The following is a 20,468-nucleotide window of genomic DNA, read 5'->3' on the forward strand; positions in this document are numbered from 1 at the left end:
GGAGTGAGACGGTGATTTGTCCTAAGACTGCTTCGTATTAAACAGACAAAGCTAAAAACTATGAGCACAGTACCAGACTATCCCCTCTTCATCTTGGTGTTTTGAAACGATCAACAGGACTCTTTTATACATGGGTTGACCAGCCACCTCTTCAACTCTTCCATCTTTCCTTCAGCTTCTCCCCTTCAGTAAAAACAAAACACTACAGCGTCTCCAAGAAAAAAGGTAGCTCGCTTAAGCGTGGCAAGGAGAGCTGCTGGAACCAGCCTGTCCCTGGAACTGCTGGTTGAAGCCACCGTTCTGGCCGTTGTTCTGGCCGTTGTTGCCAGTCTGAGGCTGGGCCTGCTCACCACCGTTCTGCTGACCGTTACCGGCCTCGGGAGCGGGGGTGGAAGCGGGAGCCTCAGTGTTGCCAGCGGCAGGGGTCTCGGTGCTACCACCGGTGTTGCCAGTGTTGCCACCAGTAGAGCCACCAGCGGAAGCGGAACCGTCCCAGACCTTGGGGCCGGGCATGGGGAAGGGCTTGGCACCGTTGTAGATGGAGAAGTTGGCGTACCCATCGGTGTCCTTGTAGGCACCGGGGAACTTGACCATCTCGGCGTCGACAGTGCCGTCGGAGCCACCGGTAACCTTGACCTGAGCGCAAGAGACGTAGTGCTCGGGCTGGTTGACGTGAGATCGGTGGACACCGATGTGCTCAACTCGGAGGAGGTACTCGCCGTTGGGGGTACCCTGGGGGATCTTGACGTCGAAAGAGGCGGCGTCGTAGTTGCACCAGGCGTCCTTGGTGAAGTCACCACCGGTGTTGCAGACACCCTCCTCCATGATCTTGAACCAGTCACCGTCACCCTTGTAGGACTTGACGTCACCACCAGCGTTGGACATGTAGGCCAGAGTAGGTCCGGGGTGACCCATCTTGGCACCGACAGCGAGCTTGAAGGTCATGACATCGCCGCCCTTGACCTCGAGGACCTCAGTCTGACCACCGGTTCCGGTGGCACCCTGGTTGCAGATGATGTCCTCACCATCAGCGAAGGAGTTGTCGCGGATGTCGGCGGAAGGGTTGGAGGAGAACTTGATGGGGTTGTACTTGGTGGGACGGGTGAAGTCACGGATGTACTGGAAGGACTTGGACTCGGCACCGTTGAGAGCGCTGACGTCGAAGAAGTAGTGGGCAGAGGCGACCTGCGAGAGGGCAGCGAAGGCGAGAGCGGAGAACTTCATCTTGAAATAAGAGTTGGTTGGTTTGAGGGATAGTAGATTGATTGGTAGTGCTGGAGACTGGCTCGGTTGAATTGGAACGAAAGGAACGAGAGACTAGCTCTTCGAAAGAAAGACTGAAGTGAATGAAAGAAGATGAAGATCTGTTGATGGTGATGAGAAGGGAAAAAATCGAGAAGGACGGAGGACATGAGATGTCTTTATAGATTCTGGATCTCGACTCTCCCTACCATCAATCTTTGGCGCCGCACAGGGATATCAATTCCACTCTGCACAGCGCGGCACCGCACCGTACTCGGCCTTACACCAGACAGAGCCAGTTTTTCGTCCGATGGAAGAATATCCTTGGTCGTTGGAGCGCCTGAAGCCCCCAATTCATTCAATTCAAAACGCCAAGATGGGGAAAAACATTTCTTCTCCATAGGCAAAAGAACCCGGTCAAGTTGGTGGTCCTCGCTTCGCTATCTCGATCAGACCTGTTGTTACAGAGTGCGGCGGGTGGCAGCCGCATCTTCTAGGGGTTGTTTCAGTGGATAGAATGTTATTGCACCAATCAACAACGCTGTTTAATTTAACTAAGGTTGTTGACAGCTCGTTTAGGTTCGTTCGCCCAACAGCGACAAAACAACCTAAAAAATATGCTTCAAAGACGGGTAGGTTGACTCTGAGCTATGGCTGATCAACCAAAGCTTAATTAGTCAAGATATATTTTGCTTCTGCCCGCTTCAATCATAGCTCTGTAGCTTCAATAAGGCTGAGGCAGACCCAGCCAGTGTCTGTCCTCGCGGCGATTCTCACGGCGCTGATTGAAGTAAGGCGAGACCATGAAACGCTCATTTCAATCAGGGGGCTCCAAGACTTCTTGGCGGTAGGGGCCTGGAAACGATGTCTTTTTGGGCCTTCGGATAGTGGAGGAAAGCCCCTGGCGGGTGATCATAGCTTCACCAAATTAAGTTGACCGCTGAACAGTCGCAGTCTATTAATGTTAACCTTAAACGAACCTAGACGAGGTTATCGAATTTGCAATTTTCATGATTTTTGGTGGTACGAGGCGACCTTCAAACAGTTTTCACCATGCTTCAACGCATTTTGTCGAGCGGTCCAGCAAAGCGCTGCTCTAACGACGCACTGCATGTTATCGAACCACATGAACTGATCTTCAGAACAAATGCAAGTGCCAAGATGCCTGAGACTGTTTTGTTTTGTTCGGCGAACATGTTTTTCGTGGAATGTGAAACTGGCCTTGAAGATGGTGGCTTGAGCGGCTCCTCACCGCGGGATGAACCATAGTTAGTGCATACAGGACGTTTGACGTCAAACTTTAGTATGGTTCGATACCTAAACCGTAACTCTTGCGGTGGCATACGGTAGACTAGTCAGGTCCCGGTTTACTGGAAGCTTGATCAGATCCAAGCGCAACGGAGACTAGCACGACTTTTGCATTGCGAAACTTGGTCCTTTACTAGACCATTTAGACGATATTACTCCCTGGCCCCAGATTCCTCCCACGGGAATTGTGCTGTATTGATTCATAATGTTGAATCATCACGATTTTCGTATGGCTTCCTCTGCGGCCCTCCTGTACTCGAGACAGCCACGGTTTCAACGCGACGCAACCTCCAATGGCAGATGGTGTGAACAAACAGCCTGTAAAACAACCATAAACTTCCATCGAATGACGTTGAATACATTAAGCGCGTCGCAAACGTTACCTACGCAAGTCACTGGAAGAACTTGCGTATCCTTGATCACAGAAATTGAGATTGTATTGCTTAGAGTTCGCTGTCAACTTTAGGGGCTCGCGATCTTGGCAGGGGCCACAAATAAGCTTATCGCTGGAGGCTGACTGAACAGCACTTCTGCATGCGTTAGTGGGAAATAGTGACCAACGGTAAAGTTAATTACCATGCGAGATCAGTTCATTAAACTGACACTTGAGAAAACCCTAATGTCATCTCAATACCATGTTCTATCAATGTCAAAGTTCCTTGGCATTCAAGCGTTGTCCGATTACTAAAGATGAGCTGAGCAAATCTCAAACTCGAGCATTGAGGCGCTAAGCCTTTACAGGTCGGTGTTTGCGACCACCGACAGCCGGGAGCTAAGAATCGCCAGGCGTATCGCCTTTCAACGGGGCAAAACATAAGCTAGAAAATACCAATATTCTATCCCCGACGACCGATGCCCATGAAAGTCGATGATCTTGCTCCCTATCTGACTTGTGAACCTGGAAGTTCAAGATTGACGGTGAAGAATGGTCAGGGCAGGCCTGCTAGGGGAATCCATCCCGTCATGTCCCCGGGTCTGGGTCCCCAAGTCTGGAAGATCCAAGGATTCCGACACTTCGGGAATCCATATAAACTTTCCGCCAGTCGCTAGCCCAGAACAATCCCTAGATCCCCGCTGTTGTATACATATGTGTTCTATTATTACCTGACGCCCTTTCCGCGCTGTAGAAAGATCCCATGATGGTCTCAGCTTTTGTTTCGTGGGGCTCGTTCCGTACCCATGAGTTGTTGAGCTGAACGACGAACTTCTGCCATCAGCTGGAGTCACAGGAGCCATCTCAAAGTCCGACGGACATCCGACATTTACCGGGGAACTGATAACTTGGGAAGGAGGTTGACGAAGGGGGCAAATTGATGCTGTCTCAAGGTAGGTCATGAAGTTGCAACAAGCTTACCCAATACCTCGTTGGTGGAAGATCATATAATAAGGATGTTACTGTTACAATGGCCGGTATCGAATATCTGTGCCACTATTGCCAATGCAACACGATGACGAGCGGGGGATCATCCCCTTTTCTCCGAAAATACTCCCAACAGCTGCAAGAAATGATAGGATAGGATGGTCAGGAGAAGAATCATGCTATGTGAATTGATCAGGCACTGTGTTGCAATGTCTCATTTGTGAGCTAGATGTAGTGTTTTTTGTTGAGTCCCATATCGAGGAGAAAGAGAACTTGTCCAACATCTTGACTCCTGCAGCGGTTCTGCTTCTCAATTGCAAATGTAGTGTTCCAATATCCTTCTAGACTGGTATTGCACCCTACTAGACTACACAATAGCGCAAGCTCTATTATATGTCGTCTCGGAACGGCACAACTCCCTGCTCAGATCTTGTCATGTCACTTCTGCTGTGGTTCCATCGCCTCTTCTTGGACCTTAGGACTGCCGCTTTATGATGTAACACCATAGTTGGGTTCTTATTGGCATAGAAGGTGACGAGTTGTCGCTAAGTCTTGACTGGTAAGCTTTTATTGCTATCAAGATATGTAATACAAACATGTCCTCAGAATATTATTATAGTTTCTATGCCAAACTCGAGCCAAATTCTACCACTTGTTTGAAGACCGAGGTCCAAGTGGTGAAGGCTATCGGTGCTCTCGCCGCTATTTTTAGGGATGACCGTGCCGTAGTGGCGCTGTCTCAACCAATCTCATGGCTGCGGAATAGAAGCGGCAACTCTCCGCTCTTTGGTTGACCCGCAGGCCATTTTGGTCGTTATCGATAACAATTCACAATCCTGTACAATAACGAGGAAGTCAGTCAAGAAACACTGGCAAGAGCTAAAGAATGGAAGGAGTGGTATGATAATTAATTCGGGCTGCGATTTGTCGGTCATATTACACTTGTAGTTCTGTCACTTCAGGGCCAAAACTTAGGTACTGTCCTTACGTTGATGCTACCTTTCTCTAGCTATCGTTACTATACTGAGCATCATCCCTTGAATCGGCACATGTTCCGCCGCCACGAGGTTGCATGAAAACAGTCCTAAACATGCAAGTGCAGTCCGAATACAGCAAAGCCGGTTCTCCAATCCTCCCTTTTTATGACAACAGTCATAAGATCAACACTTGTCATGCAATGAGAAGACTTTTAGCTCTGCACTTGAACAGTCGAGAATGCCGATCAACTTACCCTGCATCTTGAAGGGCTGCTGTTTTGACTTTTGGTGCGCTCGCTATGCCGCCCCGCTCGATTCTCCCCACCACAAATAACCGGAATTACCAATTTCCGTAATCTTTCGGCGACGCGTATCACTGCTTGCAGCACGAAAGGCCTCAGAACCCAACGGCAGGACTAATTCATCCCTTGGGCTCTGACTTGAGTCACATTGCTGTGCTTGGGTCGCACGACTTCTTGTGGCACTCGAAACGGGGTGCAAGGCTTTGTGATATGGAATCTTTCTGACATCATAATTTGGGTGTTTGGCGCGTCTGAGCGAAAAGCCTGATAAGATAAGTCGCGCTCAGTCCCTCACTTTTTAGCCTTCCATTCACTGCAGGGCATGCATTTGATGATGCTCCCTTGGTTATTAGCATGCTTTCGATCAGCATGAGTGATTTTAAGTCCTAATTCATTGATTGCTGCGATACAATGCGACCCAGCAGCCGGGTTCCTCTGACCAGCAAGAAGCAAAGCTCAGCTACGCTAGTCACTGAGCCGTGTCGATCATTCACACTGTCGGTAAGGCCTCAAAGCCAAGCGCCAGGTAATCTCCCTTGAGAAGCCAAAGCAACTGCAAGGGGCACCCATCACCCGAAATAATACAGCCAAAAGTGATATCACGATCCAATGAAACACAAAATCTATCAAGAAAGTTTGATCTTCGATTGTGATGGCTGCGTCCGTGCTGAAAATTGTTTGCTCATCCTGGTGTTAGTCGCGAGAGTTTCGATAGATCGTCAGCCACCGAAATTGTAGCCGTATCTCGTCGAGCCAATGAATCACTGCTTGTTGATGGGTATCATTGAGTGACACATGCGCGTTTGCCCACAGCTGGGCTGCCTAGTGCGATGATGCTGTTACACTATCAGTCATAATGTCGCAACCTTGAGTTATTCACTGACTTGTGGAGATTGTTACTTAAACCCCATGATGCTGCCATCTGACTTCCCCAGCTGCTGCTGCTGCTGTATGCAAAGTATCCTGTCGTAACATCTCACCATGGGTTCACTGAAGCTATCACGAGGTACTAGCGAGACCAGTCGCTCAAGCGATGCCGGTGAGCGTCGCCTGCCTACTACGCCGCCAATGAAGATCCTCTTTCTCTGCACGGCGCACAACTCGCTCTCTCAGCAGCTGTATCTTATCCTCAGTCAGAAACACGATGTCACGATTGAGTATGCGCTATCCGACAAAGCCATGATCGAGGCGGCGGCCCTGTTTCAACCAAGCGTCATCGTCTGCCCGTTCTTGACTACACGAGTCCCAAGCGAGATCTTCACCAAGTATCTCACCCTCATCATCCATCCTGGACCGCCAGGTGATGCAGGACCAAGCGCCCTCGACTGGGTGCTCATGGGCGACGATGGCAACGTCGTAGACTCCGACCAACTACTCAAATCCCAGTCTTGGAGCCAGAACGGCCGGTCGCATTGGGGTGTCACAGTCTTACAAGCTGCTGATGAGATGGACGCTGGTCCAGTCTGGGCATTTGAGCAGTTCAAGATCGACATCGATGCGCCCGGAGTCACCAAGTCAACACTCTACCGTAAAGAGGTCACCCAAGCAGCCATTACTGCCACCGCTACTGCTCTGCACCGCATCGTCTCGGCAGCTAACGGCTTCTCCGATTCAGGCATCGCAGCAGCTCTATCTCGACTGTCACTGCTAGAGAAACAGGACATTCGTGGAATCTCGGTTGACCTTGTCCCCAACCGCAGTTACAAAAGCCTGTCAGTGACACTGCGCAAGCCCTTTTTTGGTGGACCAACACACCGCCGACCACTTCTCAAGGCAGCGGACCGCAACTTCGACATCCAATACGAACCCGCTCGGACGATATCGCGAAAGATAAGGTCTGCTGATTCGCAGCCTGGCTGCCTCACAAAGCTGTTTGGAGGAATTGGACTCTACGTCTACGGAGGTACGATTGAGGCTGGGAGAGATGCGAAATGCAAGCGTGGACCTGGACAGATCATCGGTTGCAGAGACGATGCTGTTTGCGTCGCCACCTGTGATGGACATGGCATCTGGATCACTCATATCCGTCGAGTGAAGCGCAAGGTTGATTCAATGCTCTGGCCCAAAGTCCCCGCTGTCTCAGGCCTTCTCGAGCTCGGCCTCATCGACCAAAGCACCCTGAATACTTCAGTATCACTACGCCCTCTCCTCGACTGGTCTAAAGCAACATACTCAACCCACCAAGAGATCTGGGTAGAGTTTGCTGCGAGTGCAGGCAAGCGCCAAGTCGCTTTCGTTTACTTCGAATTCTACAACGGCGCCATGAGCACCTCTCAATGCTCGCGACTCATTGAAGCCCTCGAGTTCGTCGCTTTACAAGGGGCTCTTGATGCTGTCGTGCTCATGGGAGGCGACTCATATTTCAGCAACGGTATTGCCCTCAACGTCATTGAAGCCAGTGATGATCCCGCAGCAGAGTCTTGGAAGAACATCAATCGCATTGATGATGTGGTGCACATGCTACTGGACGTATTTCCCCGGAAGAACGTCACTACTATTGCGGCGCTGAGAGGGAATTGTGCTGCTGGTGGCGTGGCCTTGGCAGCGGCTTGCGACGTGGTCATCGCGGGCTCCGAAGTCGTCCTCAATCCCGCGTATCGGACTCTCGGGCTCTACGGTTCAGAGTATCACTCTCTATCCTACGTCGGTCGCTGTGGACCAGAGCGCGCAAGGTATATCTTGCGTGCTATGCTACCCATATCTACTTCTCAAGCAAGAGACATGGGCCTGGTTGACAAGGTCCTCCCAGCTTCGGGACACTTCCTCGACATGAGAGTACGACATCACATCAAAGAGATGAGCTTCACGACTTACAAGCCCGGCAAGTGGAAGTCCAAGGTCGATGTGAGTTGCACTGGGCTCACAGCAGCAAGAACTCTTGAACTCGGCGAGATGGCCAAAGACTTCTGGAGCGCAAGGTCCGAGAGGTACAACACACGACGGCGAGACTTTGTGCGGAAAGTCAAGCCCACACAATCGCCGCTACGCTTCGCGACTCACAGACGACGGGATGGAGATCTTGATGAGGAAGAGTCTGACTCTTTCGATGATATTGCGGTGTTTAAGGAGCTAGTTATCGAGAGAATTTTAAAGGAGAGGTTATCCAAGATGGATTCGAGGCTGTTGTCCCTCCATGAAAAACTCAGGTCTCGCGACCAACCATCGAGCACAGGAGGTGAGACAAGAAGGCTACGGGAAGGCAAGGGTTTGATGTTTCCTTGTTATTATGAAGTAGATACCCACGTTTGCACTTGATTCTAGTTGTCATCAGAGTTATGCCACCTCAAAATGAGCTACCAAGTCCTTTTATCATTACCACCCATTCGCCACATAAAGCCTTTGGCAGCAAAGTCGCTCTCGAAAACCGAACTTGAACCCAACAATAACGTTTGAACCGATACTCCAGACTTCGCCAGGTGCTGGCTGTAGCAACAAAAGATGTGCTACGACAAGTACCCTTGCCCTTTCATGGCTGCTTCGTGAGCTGCGCATAGTACTTCGTCGGGAGCAGACAGAAATCTGTCCAAATCCACATTACAACGAACCGTCTCGAGTGCTAACTTCCTCCTCGTCGCCCGCTTGATGATCTCTTCTTCTTTGGCAATATCCTTCTCTAGAGATGTGATCTTATCTTGTTCGTCTTGACGCTGCTTGTCCTTCTGATTTTCCTCTTCTATTGCTTCCAAAGTGTTTTGGGCTTTCTTGAGCTCCTTCTGCTCGTCTTCATATTCCAAGATAAAGCCGTCGTACATCTTTTGCAGAGCGTCTGAACACTTTCCACCTTGGTTCTCGATCACCGCGTCAAGGGTCTTCTTTTCCTCCCTCAATTGCCTCACTCTCTTTTGTTTTTCGTCTCGTTCTCTCGTGGCTTTCGCGACGCAGTGGCTGGCTTGCATCTCGATTGAAGCTAATTTTCTTCGGGCATTGTGTATCTCCTGGTTGTATACGTTGCGCCGGAACTCAGCAGCATCAATCCTTTCGCCAACTGTCCGAAGGTTGCGATTAATAGCATAGAACATCGTCGCTTCCTTTGTGAGATGAAATTAGCGTCGGTGCGAATCTCAATAGCTGGGGCGCGGTACTGACAGCTTGACTGAGATAAGCTTCTTCCTCTGCGTCGACTAGACTGGATGCTTCCTTGGAGTCATCGATGTTGGTCGATACGAATTGCTCGACCTGACGCGAGCGTTTGCTAGGGACTGGACAGGGTGCTGAGGTGGTGTTAGTCATGGATTGAGGTCAAGAACGAAATATATGGAAACATACGAGGAGGCATGTCCCGCTTGTGAGTCCAAGTCCGATCGGATGGACCGATTGCACTGCTCACATTGCTGATATCGCTGAGAACACTCATTTCCCTACTGAAGTCAATCCCTGGGAATGAATCGTTGTCGTCGTCGTCGTCATCGTCATCATCATCGCCAAGATTGTCCTGGGGTTGCTGCTTCTGAGCGATAGTGAGCCGGCGCCATGTTTTCAATCTCGCGTTCCTATAGGCACCGTCATGGCCCGACCGTTTGTGCTTGTTCTGTTTCGATGTGCTTTGGGAGTTGACCATGTTGTCTTCAATCCACTTTCTAGCCTTTGCGCAATCCGAGTTCATGGTGGGCTTGACTGGCTTGCCATTCTTGCTCACTTTCTGGCGCTCCCTGGCCTTTCCTACCAGGAACTCACGCAATTGGTCCATGGTAGCCGTTGATCCTGGGGCGTGGACAGCTTCAACGGCAAGGGCGAGGTTCAACGCGGCGTTGGTCCCCCAAGCGGCGACGTTGGGAACGTAATCTCTCGGTAGCCAGTCCCAGGGATACTTCCCAGATGCCTTGAAGATCCGATTGACGCATTTTTGCACCTCTGGGTGTGCGTCACCGACCCCAATGTCATCGTATGAGGCTGGTGCCTCGTCGTGGTTCGCATTCATGACATGTATGGTGCGCAATTTGGGCTGTAGGTCGAGAAGAGTCGGCGGCAACGGTCAGAAATGTCTTCAAGATATAGGCGCGCCCCTTTGAAGCGAAGAGATGATCTAGGAGCGCGATGAAGGAGGGGATGAATGAATCAGGCTCTGGGCCTGTTCTGTTGGCTCATAGCAAGAGCAAACAACTTTTGGTGCATTGCGTTGCTGGGAGCCATGGATGTGTCGGGGAAATTGCAGCCGGGCTTCGATTCATCTCCGCTCAGTGTCACAGACTCGACTACAGAGGGAAAAGAGACAAGAAGGCAAACAAACCCTTGCAGAGTTTCAGGCAAACGAGGCTGCCTTTGCATGGTCAAAAGCAAAGAAACTGTTGGTAGTGTTTGGCAGTGCTGTCGGTCGATGTGCGGTCGCTAAATAAGCCCAACGCCTCAGTGGGTACAAACGTTCCGTGTGCCGTGCGGCAAGGGTTTTAGCGGATAATCCCCCGCCAAGGTTACATTTGATGGATGTTGACAGGCATAGAGGCTACCTTAGCCAGGACAAACACGACGCAATCAACAAGCTAATTATGAGAGTACACCGCAACGGGGCATTTATCAAGGTAGTTAAAGTATTACTGATTGCCCGGTGCACATGCATTCCTAACTGTTGTGCTTCCTCCAACGTGAATGCTGCTCTCCAACGGGCTGTTTCATTTGGTGGAGGGGTCCAAACGCCAGCCCTAAGCTATGGAAGTTAGTGGAGGTCAATGGAATTTGAAGGCTGGCCCATTTCACTAATCTCGTGAGCTTCGCAGAATCGCACGATTAGAGCCCATCTGCTCTTCCCCCCCTCCCCCCCCCCGAGAACCAGGAATCAGAGCCGACCCCTGTGATAGAAGAAAATCGGTTAGCCTTAAGCGCTATCTTCAGACGCTGTCAACAACGATCTCAGAAACCTTAGCGGCAGAGCGGCTGAACAGCGCTGTAAGTTTAGTGGGCCATAGGGGCTCTGTTAGCGGAGGGTACCCCACCTCGTTGATCATTGCCAAAATAAGGTTACCTCGTCTCCTGTCAGTTCAATTCAACAACTGCATCCAGACTGGCATACACGATGCGCCATCGTTGAACAGGTCTAACTCTAAAAGATTTGACTCGGGGAAATGCATCCGTAAGAGAGCGGGGGACTGGGCGCCAGCGCAGAATAGCTCGGCAATGGCTTCGTGGCCATGGTAAAGATTATTGGCATCCATACGTTGAACATGGTCGGGCGAAGCCGAAGACGACAAGCGGAGAGCTTGCGAGTGCAGCCCGTTTTCTCGTCACGATTTGCGCAACGTAAGTTACCTATATAATTCAGTGGACTTATTTGAACTTTTAATTTGCCTTTCGCATCACTTGTACTATTCAAAATCATGTCCTCCCCAGTACTGACAGCCAGAGGTCGGACTCCTATGGCTTTCTCCCCCAGATGAAATAGACAGGAAGATATAGATGAATAGAGGGGTTTCGGAGCTCCCCTTTCGCCTTCGCCATAAGGACCTGGGTTTCCTCTTTGCACCATCCAAGGACCTTTTCCAGCAGCATTGGAGTGTACGAGTCAATGGCTGCACAAGACTGAACAACCTGACATTTGCCAACTTCCTTCAGGACAGGATCTTTAGGCCAGGCACCAATTGGAATCTGTCTCATGATCAGCCAACGACATGCTTTCTCATCAGACATAAAGCTCACCTTTCTGACTTCTTCGTGAACATCCACAAACCCCGCCTTTATCACTTTTTCTTTCCAGTTCATGGCGCAGTCGATAGGCTTTCCAAATTTGCTACTGCTGTCGCGAACTGCTTCAGCCCAGACCTCTGCATTCACAGCTTTCTTGATCGAGTCATCGTCTGACATGAAGAAACCACGCTGGGCTTGGAGTTCGAGATAACCGCCGCTGTTGAGGTTTTCGAACGCGCGATCAAAGAACTGCTGCTCGTTGCCGATGCATCCTTCAAGCTCTCGAGCGTGGATGTAGTCGAACGGCTTCTTGTAAACCCACGGGTCTTCAAAGTCATCGACTTCAAAAACGCAGTTGGCAGGAACCCTGAAAGCAATATGAGCCTGGGCTAAGGAGAAGGCATGCTCATAACTCACCAGTCCGGCTGGATGGGGCTCAGATCTGTCCCGACTACTTCGGCTGAAGGATGCTCACTTCCCAAGGTCAGCAATGGGGCTTCAGTTAGTTACCGAGAAGCTATAACCTACTCTGCAAAATCGATTGCCCAGATGCCAGTACCTGTGCCCAGATCAAGGACGCGTTGGGGATTGTCAATTGGGGCAGTATGCAGCTTCCCTGCTAGAAGAAGACTATAGATATGATGGACCAGATCCATGCGGTTCTGCTCTTCGTCGTCGTTTGGCTACAGTGCATGATTAGTCGACTTCACTCGAACATCCGATAGTCGAGAGAACTAACCACTAAGTATGCTCCTTCATGGAATGCATGATATCGACGGCCGTGCTGTTGAGCTGTTAGGCTAAGAATCACCCAGGAATCTTGTATGCCCTACCTCATATCTACAAAGTTTTAGTAAGAAGAATAGTTGGCTATGAAGTGTGGCCTCTCACCTGTAGCTAAAGATGCTTGATTTGAGAGATGTCATATAACTGGAAGAACCCTCTCTGCATTGACTGTCAGTATAGATCTTACAAGATGTCCGTCATCATGACTGACCCGAGGTCCAATGTCGAATCAGTGTCTCCGCCATCGTCCTACTCTTCATCAGCCACCATTTTATCTATAGTGTTGGGTATGGTACTTCTGCTTCTAGTACGACAGGTACATCAGGCGGGCTTTCAGCACGTTCAGCTGTTGGTTGAGCAGCTGGGGAAGCCATTTTGCTGACGATGTAAATGCGCTGCGGGAAACATGCAACTCGACACTGGGACGCGCCCCTCTTTATGATCTGTTCATGCTTGCGTGTAACTTGAGTGGTATCATATGCTGTATCTCCACTCGGCCAATATTCAGGATAGACGAGGCCAATTGGGAAGGCCACCGTTTCCGCCTCAGACTTCTGGGGCATTATCCTTGTCGATCGCCCTTGGTTCCCGAGCAGCCCGCCGCTTGTCACTCTTCACAAAAGCTACCCAAACTGCCTTGATTAAAGGCAATAGGAGCGATGGGGCTTTGTGGCTACGACCATGGTCTCGAATGACCGATGAAGGGCTTTACTAGTACTGGAACCCCCTCAAGCGCTTACCGATACCTCGTATGTATCTTGCATTTAAGATGTGGAGATTGTCACAACCCTGTCTCATGAAGTTTGTTGGTCGCACTGAAACCCAGTTTAATACGAATGCACTGCAACCTGCTCGGTATTTAACACCATAAAGGGAAGGCCTATTAGCCCGCAATACTTGATGCGATCCTGGTAGATTTCACATGCGATTGACACACATTATGCAACAATTGCTGCTATTTCCATGGACAGCGTCTTGATAGCTTCTCCCAATAATGCACAGGGCCGCACGTTCGATTAGGCTGAGGGCGAATGCTAACCTGCCGACTTTTGAAGATAGTATATTGAATGTAAAGCCGAGGCATTCATGGGAATGTTTCTCAAAGTGAAACAAAACAGTAGGGTAGTGTCCATCTGAACATCCCTTGAAGTAGGTCAGCTGAGGCTGACAAAGGTTCAGAACGTCAACATTGAGGAGTAAATTACGTATAACGAGAGCAAATATCATTGCCAGATAACAAAGTTTCCAGGAGTACAGCAGAGAGCTTGTAGAGGTATGGAGCAGAGATTTTTGTTTTGTGGAGTGCGGATGGATCTGCACTATTGACCCGCAGGTTGGTAAACCAGACACTCTACGCTGTCTAAACAGATCGGCTATAAGTTTTGGCGACAGCACCACTGGTACATACGACCATAGGTAGTGGAAAATACGGGATCCCGTCTGCTCTCCCATAGTCAAGCCACTAACCGGCGGATTAGTAGTTGGGTCGGTGACGACCAGCGAATCCCCGCTGTTGTATGTTTTTTGGTGTTTTCCCATGCTATCATTTTTTGCTGTTGCACCGGACAAAGTCTATATCAACTGTTGGAAGCTCAAGAAAGCCTGTAGTGGAGTGAGGACTGGGCTGTGCTGCGGTTGGCAGCCACCTGCATCCTCCATCCTCACATCACTGTTGCAAGATGCACAATATAGCAGAGGAAGTGCACAACTCGAGAAAAGCTCAATAAAGAACATTGTTTCGGGCCTTATATTGCTTATGATATGTTTAATTACTGTCGAGATGGTAAATTGTGTGCACTTCGTTCGGTCTTGCAGTTACTACAAATCCCCTAACCGTGTAAGTGCATCTTTCTGGATACCATATTGTTCAGGCTTCAAGGCCAACCGTGTATTTGTTACTCATTGCTACGCTGCTATTAAACATAAAACTAAATTCATCTTGTCAATATCCTTGCAAGCATTGCTCAAGCCCAGGGCAAACTTCGAAGACAGACTTCCAGTCAACAGGCTGAACCTCACAACTTAGCCGACGGACCGAGACCCAGATCCTTGATAATGATATCTGCAGCCTTCTCGCCGACAACAATGGCAGTATTGTTCGTGTTCGCACCGACATTCTCCGGAGGAATACTCAAGTCAGCCAACTTCAGACCCTTGGTACCATGCACATTCAGTCTCTCATCGACAACACCATTCTCATCACGAGGTGCCATCCTACAAGTAGAGATGGAGTGCCATGTCGTGGCAACATTCTGTCGAACCCACTCCTCAATGGCCTTGTCATCTTCCGCCGAATACTCAAGATCTGTGACATTGCTGAGAGCCTCGTTGATCTCCACTGAAGCGGCCTTGGAACCTGCGGGCCATGCTGGGTGACCAGCTGCGATCTCACCACGATACATCTTTGTTCGACGCATGATCTCTCTGGACTTCTTGTAAGCCCAGATCTGCTTCTTCAAGTCAATGTCATTCTCGTCGCTGAGGAATCCAACATCGAAGTCAAGAGGGTCGTCGAGTCCTGCGCCGGTGATATGGACGTGGCCGCGAGAGTATGGGTACGCCGTGTAGTTACCGACGGTAACATATTGCTCTTCGGGAACAGTTGAAGGATCTCCAAGGAAGCAAGAGATCATGCCCATAAGCATCAAAGGTCGATTGGGGTGGTCCTTGAAGTCCCGATCCCAAGCCTTCCGGAACTCAGGCCCAAGTGCAGTAACATCAGCTTCTGTAGGCCGGAGCTTAGAAGAGATATCGATAGCATTCCATCCCAACATAGAATCCTTTGACTTGATAAACTCCGGGCGCTTGTCGGGGTTTCTGAGAATTCTGTCGGCTGTTTCATGGGGTTGGAGATTGGTCCTGTAAGGGTACAGAATGAGGTTGTGATCCTGATACTCGTGGCCAACGCCAGGCAGATCCACCTTTACGTCGACACCAGCTTTCTTGAGGACTTCAGGGGCACCGATACCTGACCTCTCAAGAACAGGTGGTGTGCCCAGAGCACCGCATGAAACAACGACCAGCTTCCGAGCCTTGACACTCAATGTCGGATGTTGGGTTGGTGTGATTTGAGCTTGGAATGCTGGGTTGGGAGTATACTCGACACCAACAGCTTTCTTATCGTCATCAAGAAGAACACGAACAACCTTGGACTCCACAAGGACATGAAGGTTCGGATAATTCTTGTTGTCGATCTTGTTATGAAGATAAGCAGTAGCAGTATCTTGCCGACGACCATCCTTGGAAACATATCGGAGCCATCGCTCAACACCATTGTTGGCGTCGAGAGTTTGCAAGTCATGATGCTCTGGCCAGCCGACCTGAGACATACCGTTGATGAAATCGCTTTCTGGGTTCTTGGAACGGTATGTACCGTCAGAGATATGGACCGGGCCGTTAAAGCCGTGGTGTTCCGGGTTACCTCGGCCATGGTATGTCTCAAGCTAGACAGATTTAGCAAAAGTCTCAGAATACCCCAGAGTAACTCAAAATCTGTACCTTCTTCAAAAACGGGAAGATCTCATCGGCAGACCATCCTGGGGACTTCCAAGAGTCGAAATCCGCTCGCTGAGCACGAGTGTACATCATAAAATTGATCGACGAGCCTCCACCAAGTGTTCCACCGCAGGGAACGATGGACTCGCGTCCAGCCAGTTTGTCCGACTTGTTTGCCTTGTAGAACAAGGTTGTGGTGGAGGTTGGCAGCAAATGATCCAAGAAGAACACAGGGTTCTCAATGCTCTCAACCCCACGGTTATCTTGCCCACCTTCAATTAGAAGGATAGACAGATTTGGATCAGCCTCCGCCAAGCGACCGGCAACGACACATGCTGCTGTTCCGCCTAGTTCAGATAATTAGCAGTGTCGGTGGATTAGACACACAACAAGCGCACCTCCAGCGATGATAACGTCAACTTCGGTAATGTCGCTAGCGAGTTTAGTATATAAACCCATGGTCAAGACTAGACGATCCTTTCGGCTACGGGGTTAGAAGGTCGGGAATGGGATTAAAGACGGTGATGAGCGAGTCGTGCTTGGTGATTCGAAAAGAGAATGCCCCTCGTGAGGGGAAGTTATATATATATACCTGCAGCTCGTGTCACGATGGTTATTCCTTGCGGGCAGCCAGCCGCAGGATGACCCCGCGCGAGTCACCCGCAGGTCCTTCCAATATCTCAGCAACCCATCTCTGGACCCTTACAATCAGACTTTACTTGACGTGGGACGTTTCAACTGGGCTTGTCCAGACGCCGATCTGGTCGGGGTACGTTGCACCCATCTGGGGCAATCTGAGAATGGTAAGGTGAGTTCCCCATATCTCCTAACTGGAATAAGGCTGGTGGATAGAGGCAATGAGCTCCGGGCACCGGGCCGTGCTGAGAAATGAGCAGTGAGTGGCTCATCAAGATTCTCGAGACTCCACTGGTTGTGCACCTTGGGGGTTTTTAGCTCAAAGCCCATGGGTCACTTGAGCGGTCCAGACACGGGAAAGTGCCTCGTTATTCCTTGGATGCATCTCAGAGCTTGAATTGGAAAGGGAGCACGCTGTAGCTAGTCCTATTTAATCGCTACCTCGGTTGCTCGGTTACTCTTTGGAATCTTGGATCAACAGTTCAGCTTTGGAAAACGATCAATTCAAGACTGATGACGACTCAATTGACTCGTAGCTAGTCATTGTTCGCCACTTGAGCTGTACCATCGCACAGCTAACTATTTCTAGCTTCTTGCACTAACAATTTCTTCAGTGCTACAAGCCCTGTTGTGTAGAGTGTGTCTCACCGGAGCTGCTCCACGAAGCTCACCGAGTCTATGCCGAGCTAGGGCAACCCGGTCGCAGATCATATTGGCGAAAAACCCTTAGCTGCTGGGTCCATTTCCATTTCTCCTTCATGTCGCGCTTCAAAGTCGAGATATTCATTATTAATTATGTATGTACGTTATGCTAGTGATCGTTTCTATGACTCTAGGTCTTCTAATTTCTATAATCTCCGAGCCACGTTTTGTGGCGTATGTTCGCTATGCTTGGCAAGCAGAGAATGTCACCGAAATGCCGTCTCGTCTCAATCTTTCAACTCCCCTCCACCTCCGTCAGCCCTAGTGAATCAGGGATACGAGTAAGGATCCTTCAGGTGCCGCGTCGAGGACTGCGAGCTGGCATCATCCTCTTCGTGCTTGCGCATGACTGTTACATGCGTCTGTGTGACCTTTGTGATACCCGCTGGCTGGGGTCTGTTTTCGCTGTCGGCTATCTGACCGCCTGCATCGATGCGCACTTCCAAGTTTCTCCCTGTAGACGAAAACATAGCGCCCTTTCCTGTGCCACTTGTGCGATTCGAGTTACCCTTCTTGTTCGTCACGACGGCTCTGACTTTGGAGCGCAGAGCGTCGGTACCAGAGGGGTATGAGCTGTGATCTCCGGTCGCACGGACAACCCTCACGATAAGTGCGGAAATGTTCATCTCAATGTGAAGCTTGAGCATGTAGACAAGAGGGTGGAATTGCACGTAACTAAGCGAGTCAGCCATTGAGGTCTGGCATCAACCATTTAGAGCGGGGACTCACATGAAACCATTGCCGATGGACATGCTGCCAATGAGGATGACGTCCAAGCTCATGGATACAGCAATCATGACAAGGTTGTATCGCATCAGAGGCTGATACTTGGTAAGACCATTGGCGATAAGCTTGATACGAATCAGGTAGACGAAGTAGCCGTGAAGTGTTGCGTCGATGACCAGGAAGAGGCCCTTCTCGATGCGATCCCAGATGTAGTTGATATCATGGTAACGCTGGGATATTTGCAGCTGAGAAGGAATCCAAATGCAAAAGACACTAATGTTGATGAGGCCAAGAGTGATGGCAGTTATCCATCGAATCTTGATGGCGCTTCGTCTGTCGACCATGAGAAGAGAAATTCGGTTGATGATGATTCCGCAAATGCATTGAATTTGGACGACCCAGGCGCACACTAAAAGACCAGTTAGTTTCGTGTTCGTAAAACGTTCGAAGGATATATCGTACGGAGAACAAAGAAGATCCAGAAGCTAAGAATTACCAGTCAGTATGTTGTCTCAATCTGAGGGACCGGGCGATAACATACCTGGGAGCGATGTAACCACGGATGAAACACCACGACAAGACTCCAATCAACATCGACGCCAACCATTCCGCCCAGATCATCCAGACATAGGCCTTAGCCCGTCCTGTGCGCTTCCACTGATCCCATGTCTGTCTTCCCGCCTTCTGGCCCGCAAAGATTCCAACAGCGAGAGTGAAGCCCCAGATGACACTGGCGACCAATTGATCTGTAGTGCTGGGCTTCACGTATACGTAGTGATCCGGTATTAAGAAACCCGCCATTGTGAAATCGAATCGGGAAATGATGACTGAAACAGAGGGTAACAAGCAAACAGCCAAGAAGACAGGGTTGCGACAGGAAGACGGTCTTTAAGCAAGAAAAAAGAAATGGTAAATCCCTACCAAGCCCCCGAAGTAGATCGGAATCTTGCATGACGGGGGATTTTAGAGGTTCCAGAAGCCCCGGCAGTCTGGTGAATAGACCGAGATGGTGAACCCATAGATCTACCAGATGAGCAAATGGGAAGAGCGCGCAGTGGCGGACCGCCGTTCGCTAGTGTTTTTAGGTGAAGATGGCGTACAAGATTATTCCGTGCTAATGGATAGGGGCTCGTTTTGTATGGCTAACCGCCTGTTCCGCGTGGGCGGCACGTGGATGCTCGAGTCATTACGGCGGGCTTAGTTTGGGTTTCGGTTTTGCTAATAGGGGGTTGTTTTGCCGTGCCAAGTTGGATGAGGGCTGTGAAAAGCGTTGAGACTTCAGAGGATGGTAATTTCTTTGGAGGTTTTGCTTTGCGTACGCGGTGGAGCTTGGTACTTGAGCTGACAGAGAAGATGTTGACTCTGAGGGCATGCGAGCAGGCCCCAGCCTCTACCTCTGTTAGGATCCCTTGCAATGTTGTATTAGAGTGACCTTGATTCATTGTCAACAGCTTCGGGCAAAAGGCCAAGGGATATCTTGCAGAAGCGATCACTCCATGAATCGTAGGTTTGAAGCTCACTAGGCTCAGCATTGCAACCCGCCAATCTCCCGAGAGCGTGGATGTCCCAGAGATGGATCTGAGTAGATCATGCCTCATGTGGCTAGTCGTTGCCGCCAATCGACCATTCCTGAAGGATGACCTGCTTAAAGTAGACAAGTCTGTCTGTGCTCAAGCTGGAGGCATACTGACTCAATCTTATTGAGGCAAACCTCTGGATGTGCCTTTTGAGACCACGGCACTCAGCCTGTCCAAGTCGCGTGGCGAATGAAGCTAATTGATGAAGATTCTGTTAATTTTATCTGTCGTGTCTCCGCTTGGGATGTAGAATTCCCGTATCTTCAGAGCAAGCAATCGCTAGATCAGGGACAATTGACTTGGTCGACGACCTAGACGACATCCATGCGACCCCGCATTAATCTTTGGTCGCTACGCCGACGATCGAGCCCACGGAAGATACAGGGTAGATTGAGGGGAAGGGGAGATTGAGTTCAGAAGCCTTGCCAACAGAATAGCCTTTTCGTAATGATGGCCCACTCAGATCAATCGATAATCTCTATACAGTGCCCAGGGGTTACAAATGTGAAATCGGTACAAAGCCCACAGTGGAGGCATTGTAGGTATACTGCCGTCATCGGTGTAGGTAAGTGACTGGATAGGTAAAAAAAACTATTGGTACCTGCCCTTCAACTGGCTAATAAGGGGTAATTTAATCTATTTCGCGGTAGGGTGGGATATAACTGAAAATACGGAAATGCACATTTGTAACCCCTGCGGACTGTACAAGGCAAGGAAAACATGTTATCGTTGCTTTTTTGTC

The 20,468-nt window shown here is 49.9% G+C and overlaps 7 protein-coding genes and 1 non-coding gene across 9 annotated transcripts; 2 read left to right on the plus strand and 6 right to left on the minus strand.

Annotated features, from left to right (window-relative positions):
• Window positions 1-17: 17 nt before the first annotated feature.
• On the minus strand, window positions 18-1,441 carry FVEG_08821 (murein transglycosylase). The gene has a single exon (XM_018897706.1). It carries the CDS (start codon window positions 1,222-1,224, stop codon window positions 235-237), a length of 990 nt encoding a protein of 329 aa, XP_018755431.1. The 5' UTR covers window positions 1,225-1,441; the 3' UTR covers window positions 18-234.
• A 4,662-nt stretch (window positions 1,442-6,103) lies between these two features.
• Window positions 6,104-8,519, plus strand: FVEG_08820 (hypothetical protein). Its single transcript, XM_018897705.1, has one exon. The coding sequence runs from the start codon at window positions 6,171-6,173 to the stop codon at window positions 8,442-8,444; it is 2,274 nt and encodes a 757-aa protein (XP_018755430.1). The 5' UTR covers window positions 6,104-6,170; the 3' UTR covers window positions 8,445-8,519.
• On the minus strand, window positions 8,390-10,453 carry FVEG_08819 (hypothetical protein). The gene is made up of 3 exons (XM_018897704.1): window positions 9,456-10,453; window positions 9,276-9,400; window positions 8,390-9,217 (listed from the first exon to the last, which is right to left on the minus strand). Exons 1-3 carry the CDS (start codon window positions 10,105-10,107, stop codon window positions 8,633-8,635), a joined length of 1,362 nt encoding a protein of 453 aa, XP_018755429.1. The 5' UTR covers window positions 10,108-10,453; the 3' UTR covers window positions 8,390-8,632.
• Window positions 10,454-11,290: 837 nt separating this feature from the next.
• On the minus strand, window positions 11,291-13,097 carry FVEG_08818 (hypothetical protein). 2 transcript variants are annotated; one of them, XM_018897702.1, is made up of 9 exons: window positions 12,887-13,097; window positions 12,802-12,839; window positions 12,696-12,749; window positions 12,638-12,644; window positions 12,544-12,588; window positions 12,333-12,487; window positions 12,222-12,278; window positions 11,817-12,171; window positions 11,291-11,765 (listed from the first exon to the last, which is right to left on the minus strand). In XM_018897702.1, the coding sequence occupies exons 1-9, from the start codon at window positions 12,962-12,964 to the stop codon at window positions 11,535-11,537; spliced, it is 1,020 nt and encodes a 339-aa protein (XP_018755427.1). In that variant the 5' UTR covers window positions 12,965-13,097; the 3' UTR covers window positions 11,291-11,534. The 2 variants fall into 2 exon arrangements, with proteins under 2 accessions (XP_018755427.1, XP_018755428.1); XM_018897703.1 differs by having other exon boundaries at window positions 12,802-13,097.
• An 899-nt stretch (window positions 13,098-13,996) lies between these two features.
• Window positions 13,997-14,112, plus strand: FVEG_16446. Its single transcript, XR_001989304.1, has one exon. It is a non-coding gene; the product is annotated as a 5S ribosomal RNA (ribosomal RNA).
• Window positions 14,113-14,455: 343 nt separating this feature from the next.
• On the minus strand, window positions 14,456-16,684 carry FVEG_08817 (hypothetical protein). Its single transcript, XM_018897701.1, has 3 exons — window positions 16,484-16,684; window positions 16,089-16,432; window positions 14,456-16,033 (listed from the first exon to the last, which is right to left on the minus strand). Exons 1-3 carry the CDS (start codon window positions 16,542-16,544, stop codon window positions 14,606-14,608), a joined length of 1,833 nt encoding a protein of 610 aa, XP_018755426.1. The 5' UTR covers window positions 16,545-16,684; the 3' UTR covers window positions 14,456-14,605.
• A 1,008-nt stretch (window positions 16,685-17,692) lies between these two features.
• Window positions 17,693-18,950, minus strand: FVEG_08816 (hypothetical protein; the record flags this gene model as incomplete). The annotated part of the gene is made up of 4 exons (XM_018897700.1): window positions 17,693-18,098; window positions 18,153-18,558; window positions 18,612-18,634; window positions 18,691-18,950. The coding sequence occupies 4 exons, from the start codon at window positions 18,948-18,950 to the stop codon at window positions 17,693-17,695; spliced, it is 1,095 nt and encodes a 364-aa protein (XP_018755425.1).
• An 801-nt stretch (window positions 18,951-19,751) lies between these two features.
• Window positions 19,752-20,263, minus strand: FVEG_16445 (hypothetical protein; the record flags this gene model as incomplete). The annotated part of the gene is made up of 2 exons (XM_018905673.1): window positions 19,752-19,921; window positions 20,227-20,263. The coding sequence occupies 2 exons, from the start codon at window positions 20,261-20,263 to the stop codon at window positions 19,752-19,754; spliced, it is 207 nt and encodes a 68-aa protein (XP_018755424.1).
• Between the last annotated feature and the right edge of the window lie 205 nt (window positions 20,264-20,468).

Source organism: Fusarium verticillioides, chromosome 10 (assembly GCF_000149555.1).
Source record: "Fusarium verticillioides 7600 chromosome 10, whole genome shotgun sequence".
Taxonomy (NCBI): domain Eukaryota; kingdom Fungi; phylum Ascomycota; class Sordariomycetes; order Hypocreales; family Nectriaceae; genus Fusarium; species Fusarium verticillioides.